Raw genomic sequence first — 9616 nt, 5'->3', positions numbered from 1 at the left:
GAACAACTTGCCTGTGAAGTTTCCATTTCGTTCTTGTCGACAATAAAAATGAACAAAACATGGCCACTGCATTGTAAGTGTTTCTAATGAACTTCAAATTAAATTACACTAAAAGTAATTGTTCGAGGTTAGTGAAACACAGGAAATTTTTTAGTAATTTTAAGTACTTTAGTGTGTTCAGAAATTTTATCTAAATTGGAAAATGTGATCACAGCAAATTAACGATTTTTTTAAACTAAAGGAAAGTTTATAATAGTTCATAAATGTTCATTATTAATGCATTATTTTTTAAAAATGTCAATTTTGGGGGAAATTTAAAAAAAAATCTAGGAACTTTATCTTTTCGTACGTAGGTTGGCCATGTTGGTTAATCGGGTAATCTATGGTAAAGCAGAGCTAAGTTGTGCTCTCTGTGCCCATGTGTGTGTCGATAAATTTTTGGTTATTTGGAAGTTGGTTCTGAAGTTGGAGATGGGAAATAAAGTTTCGTTTTGTGAGCCACTGCATTCTGGCCCGGGGACGAAGACTCTTCCTCCGCCCCCGCCCCCGACAGTTGGCATAATACCGGACAAGGATTACGGTAAGCAAGAAACCGATGTTCAGGAAGCCGGGCCAGGTCACCCTGGCACCATGGAAGACCTGCACAAGAAGTGCAAAGACGTCCACCCGGTGGTGTTCGAAGGCGCCAAGTTCATGGTGAACAAAGTGCTGAGCAACCACTTCCAGATCTCGCACACGCTGAACCTGAGCTCGTTCGGTTCGTCGGGCTACCGCTTCGGCGCGACGTACGTGGGCACGCACCAGGTGTCGCCGAGCGAGGTGTTCCCGGTGTTCGTGGGCGACATCGACGCCGGCGCCAACCTGAACGCGAACGTGATCCACCAGTTCGGGCAGCGGCTGCGGGCCAAGTTCGGCGCGCAGATCCAGGGCGGGCAGTTCGCGGCGGGCCAGCTGACGACGGACTACCGGGGCGGCGACTACACGGCGTCGCTCACGCTCGGGAACATCGACCTGGTGCACGAGTCCGGGGTGGTGGTGGCGCACTACCTGCAGAAGGTGGCGCCGCGGCTGGACGCGGGGGCGGAACTGGTGTACCAGTACGGGCCCAGCATCCCGGGGCGCGAGATCGCCGTCACGTCGGTGGCCGGCCGCTACAACGGCGACGACGTGACGCTGAGCGCGACCCTGGGCAGCGCCGGCGTGCACGCGTGCTACTACCAGCGCGCCAGCGACCAGCTCAAGTTCGGCGTGGAGCTGGAGATGAACAGCCGGATACAGGAGTGCGTGGCGACCGTCGGCTTCCAGGCGGACGTGCCCAAGGCCGACCTCACCTTCCGCGGCATGGTGGACTCCAACTGGACTGTAGCGGCTGTGCTGGAGAAGAAGCTCCAGCCGCTGCCCTTCACCTTCGCGCTCAGCGGCACGCTCAACCACGCCAAGAGCCAGTTCCGGGTGGGCTGCGGGCTGATCATCGGCTAGTCCTCGGGACACCTTCACGCATAGTTTTACTTATTTTGTGTTTTCAACGTCACGAAACAATGTTGCTGTCCTGTTTCTTCTATGACTAAAAACTTGTTAATGTTGAGGTGTAGGGCTTTTCTGGAAAGAAAAAATATACATATACATCTACATTTATCTATACACACACCTAAATCTGAAAATAACATTCTTGAATGCTGCCGATGTTTTTTAATGTCCTCTGAAAGGCGCCGACACATTTTTAAAATGCTAATTTTTTCCACTCATTCTAAAACTTGAGCGAAGCACACCTGCCTACCTGCTGCATTTGTTGTTTAGTTAATTATGTTAACTAGGCTAAATTATAGAAAGGCTAATAGGCTCTACCCATGCTTGGAGAAGTATAATGGTTAAGATTAGCAATTTAAAACTTTAAAAAATATTTTCATTTATAATGTTATTTAAGTTTTTCTTTCCAGTAAAGCCCTATGACATTTTGTCAACAGATAGATTGCCCAGTGTGTGGTACACCTATGAAGAGTTTCAGGAGCCCATTCCTTCCAAAAAGTAGTTTTTAAACCTCATCCACGACACACAGAAGTTGAAAGCCATAACGAGAGTTGTAGTGTTTTTGTTTGCACATTTTTTGATCTTGAGTTAATAGATAAAATCCATCTTTTACTGACGACTGCAGTGACAAGCCAATCATAATTATTTGAATGATGTAAGAAACAGAGTGTTGTTGATTTATGTAATCAGTACATATGGGTGTGAGAAATAAGGCTTTTTTGTTCAAGTTAGAGGTGGGTTGTTACAGCAATTTTCGGTATCTGTTCTAACCAATTACTGATACAGTAATGTACTGGTTATAAGTAGCTGATACTTTTGTATCAGCTACAGCAGTAGTGGTCCCAGGAAGCATTGATATGGGACAATAAACAAAACGACTCGTAACAATTTCGCTCTGCGCCTCTCCTTCAACGCCTTCCCCTGCGCTTCCTCCCCTACATTCTTTCCCTTCTTTAACTCTTATTCGTCGTGCCGCTCCCTCCCCTTTCACAAGCTCCGCCCAAGTGACCGTCATCTGCGATCGGGTTCTGCGCACATGGGCCGTGGTGTTGCTCCAGGCGAATTCTAAACTGATACTAAAGTACTTCATACTTGAATAGTGTACTCGTTTGCAGTACTTGATACAGGCGTGTATCCGTTAGGTACAAAGTAGTCGATTGATACTCTGCAACCCACCTCTAGTTCAAGTCATATTCTTAACCAGTTTATGATTGGTTCTCACAAAGATTACCAAACTGACACACCTGCTACTGGTAGCGAACATTGCGAGTGAGACACCAGCCATTCACAGACTGCCAACCATCAGCACTGGTCGTTGTTTCTGGGTCTTCATTTTCAGTATTAGAGGCAGACATTTGTAATTGAATTATTTTTTTATTGGATAGTTTCGTGTCCCAGGCTGCTAAGCCCTACTCAGGGTGTGCCACTATGGCTGAAACAACATGGTTTTGTTTACAAAGCACTGTATATTGAAACTGTTAATTATAACACAAAAAACAATGGCCTATTTTGATTTCCAGCTGTAGTTACACGTACGAATATTGTAATTTATCCCATTAGTGCTGACAAATACTTCACTAGGGTCACTAGTTGTGAATTTTGTGCATAGCTTGATTGTAAAAAATTTAATCCTTAGAGTTGAGTGTGATTCACAGGAAATGCTGCAAAAATATCTGAAATTACTGCTAGCTCGTGCAACTTTGCAATTTGCATTTAAAAAAAAACTTATTTGCCAAGATTTCATACATTTTCACCATTCTAGTGTTTTTTTTTGTTTTTTTTTATTATTGCTGACATAATAAATCCTACTTTACGATCACCAAGAAGTGTAAAAACGTACCTTCATAGAAAAAAAAATAAAGGGTTATTGTTTTGTTCCATATGACATATCTAAGTTTACACTTAGATCCTGATGGCATGGTTCTGGATGGTTGATCCTGTGGTACATGATGCTTGCCGTTTAAATTTAGTACACCGAAAGATCCTGGACATAAAAACATTGCAATACAAACAATGTGAGGAAGTTAAGGAAAAAAAATTTCCATTTTTTTTTTTATTTCGTTTGAAATTACGATCATAGTGTATTATTATAACACAATTTTCGTTATATTCATGTTCTTTCTATGTACTAAATTAAGACAGCAAGCATCATGCAGCACAGGATCAATGTTTTCAGGATCATGCCATTAGGATCAAAGGTTAGACTTGAATATGCGATACGGAACTTATACCCATGACCTCCCAAAAAAAATAATTAATTTTTGCAAGAATTTGTTTCATGTAACACACCCAACCTACATTTTACTTAATGCAAGAAAAAAAAATAATCAGGTGATGCACAAATGCGTACTATTTGGGGGTCTGACTCCATTTCGGTGAAAAGTAGGATTTGACTTAGATGGGTCCGACAGGACAGCTGAGTGTTCACATTGGCATATGCTTTCCATATACCAAAAAATTAAAAATTTTCTTTTTAAACTAATTTATCTTAAGGGGCCCGCCTCGTCAGAGGTGTACGTGTGTTAGTGAGGCGGGATGATAAGCGCGACGCTCGCTGGTGCTTCTAGCGCGGTATAACCTCTAAGCGCAAGGCTCTGAACTGGCGCGCATTTGTCTCGTCGTCACAGGATAACTGTGAAATTTGAGCGGTCACTGTAACATATTGCAGAGAAATGAAGATAAATGTGTAATGCAAGTCCCTTAAGTGCTTTCAAAAATCTGTACTGGTTGTTTTACGATTAAAAATTACTCTGAAAACATGCATTTTAGACATTTTAACTCTTCTGGCCCTCAGTGAACTCTTAAATGCTTTTCGTGAGCAGACCCTACCCGGATATCTTGAGTAGTTTCAAAATCGCGTTGTTTTTCCTGAAGCTCTGCGCACCATATGTGTGCCTCGGTAGGCGGAGCCCTTAAGGTAGAAATTTTTCATAATTTATATCTTATACAAATTAACCAGATCAAACTTTTTACAGCAAACTGGACATATTTTATATTCCTGTTAAACGTGCCTAGTGCTTAAAGTGTGAAGTAAATAATTTGCTCTAATGGATGCTGAATTTACGGCTTGAGTTAAATTTTAAGGCATGTCTTGCACAAAAAGTAAAGCTGTGCGAAGCTTTGACGAAGCGAATAAATCGATGGTCTTTTTTAATATTAAATTTTACTTCACCAGGAAATTTTGTTATTCGTTTAATTTGAAGCTTCATTTGTGATACAAAACTTTGTGTCTGATATGAAGCTTTGTATTTGTTGCAAAGCTTTAAAACATTGGAAGAATAAGATTTACTCATGAAAATATTTAGGTTTTTTTGTTTGTGTTGTACATGTTTTGCTTGAATTAAGTTTATTAACTAAAAAATCATAAGAAGGTACTCCATTAGTTTGTAACAATACTCAATATTAATATTGTGCATGGCTATTTAATAATTTTATTGATTGATGTTATATGTAGGACCCACTAAGTTCAAACATTTAATGATTTTTTTTTTTACTTCACTCCTTTTTTTTTATAAAATATGTAGTACAGCGTGACCAAGAACAACTTTTGAAATTTATTCAACATATGTAAATATTTGATTTGATATTAGCTTTGCATCCAAAAACTAATATTTGCACAGGCCTTATTAACAATTAAATAAACGTGAGGGAGTGCATAGCAAGCTATGCACATGACTGTGAATTGTTATTCATTATTTTTAGCCGCTATTGGTAGAGTTAACAAATAAGTATTTTAATTGTGATTCCCCAAAGACAGTTGCAATCAATATTCTTCAACTTAATTTCTATCAGTTAGTAGCAGGTTGTAAAAAATTTTAGTGGATAATATTTAAGGAAGCTAAACATAATTATTTAGTACTTTTGATGTAAGTTTCGACAATTTCTTGCCTTTGTATGATTGACAACTATGAGCACATTCCAAGCCTCGCTAAAATAACCACCCTACTCTGCTCTCATTGGCTGTTGCACCATACACCCGTAACAAAAATTTATTAAATACTACATTCATCATTTTCCTCCCATGCTCATGACTGTACAACATGTAGTTGTGAAATGTTCGAAACCTTGGCGGTCGTTGCTATTATTTTTTCAATTGTAAACTAAAAGTTTTGTATTATTTTTAAGAGGTTTTAGAAACCTTTGTATTTATTTATTTTAAACCCGTTTTAGGTGGAAAAATAGAAGCAAAGCTGGAATGAAAGTGGGTGTAGAAGATAGAATTATTAATAGAGAAAAGCAATATGTAAACTGTTGGTTGTAATGTCATATTTGTGCTATCATCGCCACATCCATCTTACAGTGGTAATAAGTTTACTGAATTTCCTTCATGATTGTATTACAACTTTTATTATGGGTTTAAAAACCAACTCTGCTTTGATGACAATGACATAAGCCTAAGGTTTACCTGGTCATTCTGTTGGTATGTCTGCACTTGTCATGCCGCCTATTGTTTATTATTTTTTCCAGCTAAATCATTTATTATTATTGTTATAAACAAAGCTGAAATAAACAAAGCGTTAGAAAATAATGTTGGGCTACTTGTAAATTTTTATTTATGGGTGAAGCTAGGTACCAAGTGTGATATTTTTATTATTGGCTATTTGGCCTGATTATTGAGTGTCAGTGTGTAGTTTTAACAGTAATACCAAATTTTAAACAGAAAAGTGACCTACTATACATCAGGAAGCACTGTACCGAAATTAAAATCGAGAGTAAGGATAAACTCTGAGCGAAATAAAAATGCTGGCTGCAGAGTAATCCGAACTCGCGGCCTAGGTAAACATTCAAATCCACCCGAAGAAATCTAAATGTAAGGGCTTGCTGTATTATAGAATATGCAGAGCCATTGAACACTTAAGTTAGCACCTTTCACTGTAATTAGCTTCGTGTTTGATGCATCTTGCCCTTTATGATCACTGCTTAGTGTAGTTTAATCTGAATGTAGGGCTGGGCTTGTCAAATCCTTTGTATTCGAAAGATTCAATATTTGAGGAACAAATTCAAAGAATATTATTGGAGAAAATTTAGTAAATTGAAAAATTTTACACTGACAAATCTGAATTATACTAGGTCTATTCTACAAGTGTTCACCAAGATATGGTATACGTGAAATTAATTATTAGGGACAAGATTATACTGTGAATTATGACAAAATCAAAATAACACTGAAAATCATGTTAAAACACCGAAATGCAAGTTAATAACCATACAGCATTAAAATGCAAGTTCTCATGGAATTATGTAGCATTTAACCAAAACTATATTCAAATCATAAAAAATGTAATCATTAAATGTTTGAATTTCAAGGAATGTCATTTCCGGTACAAAAGAAATTGTAACAAATTGCATAGTTCAGAAAAATTAATTTACTTTTTTTCATTATTTTGACTATATATGTTACAGACCAATTATAACAAATTATTTTATCGTAAAAATTTAGCATTTGAATTTTCCACTATTTGATTTATTTAAGTATAAAAAAACTTTTCAAATATAATACATTAATAACGAAATTCTCTATGTTTTATAAACAAAATTGGATTAAAGATAACACCATACAATAATCTTGTCTCTAGTAATTATATAAATAAAATTATAACATTTATTGGTTTCAGAATATTAGTAAGAGCAACAAAAAATTAAGGAGTTGAATGTTTTAACACACAATCATTTTTCATTTCTAGTACGTTATTTTATTTTTGACCCCAGACATAAACATTCGGTTTCGAGGAGTATATTCGAAGTACTCTGGGATTCCAATATGAAATTTGAGTTTTGGTTTTGAGAAAACTTGGATTTGACCCATTACTTTTTTCTAATTAAAGCATATAGGCTAACTTCAGAAAGTGTTTGTTACAGTTAAGTTTAAAAAGATATTAAATATTTTAATGTTTTACATTACATGAGTATTTTTTCCAATTCATAGAGAAAAATGATATGTCTAGATTTTGTCATACCAAGGCATAAATATACCTACTGCTGTTGTCTGTACTGTTTAACTGGCTGGAATTCTCAGTTTTGTACTTGTTTGTTAATTGTTCATTTAAGTTTGCAAAATTCCTGGGGAATAATACAGACCTAATTTATTCTAATATGCATCTTCATGTGACTCTTTTAGCTCGTAAAAAAAAGGGTGTGTTCTGCAACCGATGGCACCTTGCAATTTTTTTTTTACAAGACTCACCTATTTATTGTAATTTGGAGGTTTTGAAATGGTGTTGCAGCTTACAATGTTGTCTTTCTGTATTTACAGACAAGCAGACAAACAATTATTTTTTTTTTTTTGGTTCTCAGTTACTTTGGACCATAGTAATCCAGTTAGGTCATTAGTCATAACGATTAGTTATTTTTCAGTAACTTTCATAATAATCACATCCCGTAGTTTGTCTACTTGAGAATCATCATGAGTAGTAGTACTTGGTAACATTTGCAAAATACTGACATCATTTACTAAGCTTTATCCCATGAGTTGTTGGCCCAAAAATGTCATTCAAAACCCCTACTGAAGCTTTCCCTACCCCCCCCCCCCCCCCTCCACTGATAAAATCTTGACATCCAAGACTACAAGTATCAGTCGGGTCGTTACCACAACGCCGAACGTACAATAACGCCGAATGCCAAATTGACCGCAACGCCGACAGCTAGAAAACTGCTGTGTACCACAACGCCGAAATACAGTAACGCCGAAAAATGTTGCTGCGGGGAGGGGGGGCCACAGGAGCAAAATGAAAAACAACTGACTGAATTTGTGTGCTAACCTTACCTAACCTAACCTAACCTTTGTGGCAGTCCTGCAATGACATTTTTCGGCGTTAATGTAATTCGGCGTTGTGGTACACAGCAGTTTTCTAGCTCTCGGCATTGTAGTCAATTTGGCATTCGGCGTTATTGTACGTTCAGCGTTATTGTACATTTGGTGTTGTGGTGCGTCCCCGTATCAGTCCACATCAGGTTTCTTTCTTGACTTTTCCCCGTCAAATCGCAGTTTCTTGAATTTGCTGCCAAGTGTCGTACAGACTCCTGGGACGATGCATATTGTTGTGTTTATTACATGTAAGATTCGATGTTTGAAGGAAAAGATTTGAAGAAAAATACTTGAAGGGAAATTTGTAAATTCACACACTCTAGAACCTGTGTAGTTGTCAAGGGCTACATTACGTGTCTGTACAGAAGCTATCAAAGGAATCTGTGTGCCTGCTACCACCGACAGAGCTCTGGAAATGTTTGCCCAGCATTTCAGAGAACTTTTGTTGCAACTAGAAAAAGGAATATTTATATCCTGAACGTGTAAAAATGTTAATTTTTTAATAAAAAGAAATGGGTGCACGTACTTGGTGTAATAAAAAAAGACAACTTTAATTTTGCATGGAAATAATTAAATAGAAATAAAATAAAAGGACTGGAGTGATGCTATAAATGTGACTGGTAAAATATAAATTCGTCAGATAAAAAAATTTGAATAAATACTCAGTATTCAATATTAATATAAAAATGAGTGTAAAATTAAATATTTAATTTAGTAAAATAATCAAGATAAATTTTAATTAGTGATGAAAATGAATAGATATGCTTAAATTTGATACTTATTTATTATAATTATTTATTAAATAATATAATTTATATTGCAAGCAAATTATACATACAGAAACATAACATCACTTATATAAATACACTTGAAAAAATTAATAGACAAAATTTCTATCACTAATATTCACAGAAAATGTTTTTAATCATGTGGACCAGTATTCAATATCAGTAAGTATAAGATTTGAAAGCAAATATGTAATTTTTATTTGTAGGTAGCCTTTTTTCATCCTGTGAAAATTTTGTTCCATGGTGCATGCGCATCGTATGAATTCAGTTTAATTTTTTAATACCACTCCTAAAGAAGTATAAGGGGTTGAATGTTACTTAATAAAACTTGAATGTCTGTTTTTTGCTCATATCTATATTGCTCTTGATCTATAGTCTGTTTAGAAGTACACTTATGAACCAAATTGGAGATACATATTTGAGGAAAAGTGGATTCTCCCATCAGTGATAATGTTTGAAACATTAGCAGAGAAGTGACGTAAGCATGGTGTGAAGG

General features: G+C 36.8%; 1 protein-coding gene across 1 annotated transcript; it reads left to right on the top strand.

Moving 5' to 3' along the window:
- The first annotated feature begins 375 nt into the window (after positions 1-375).
- Positions 376-6055, top strand: LOC134538706 (mitochondrial import receptor subunit TOM40 homolog 1). The gene has a single exon (XM_063380145.1). It carries the CDS (start codon positions 472-474, stop codon positions 1477-1479), a length of 1008 nt encoding a protein of 335 aa, XP_063236215.1. The 5' UTR covers positions 376-471; the 3' UTR covers positions 1480-6055.
- The last annotated feature ends 3561 nt before the right edge of the window (positions 6056-9616 follow it).

This window comes from Bacillus rossius, chromosome 14, assembly GCF_032445375.1.
Source record: "Bacillus rossius redtenbacheri isolate Brsri chromosome 14, Brsri_v3, whole genome shotgun sequence".
NCBI lineage: Eukaryota > Metazoa > Arthropoda > Insecta > Phasmatodea > Bacillidae > Bacillus > Bacillus rossius.
Note: the sequence above shows the minus strand (reverse complement) of the source record. Positions and strands in the feature narration are given on the sequence as shown.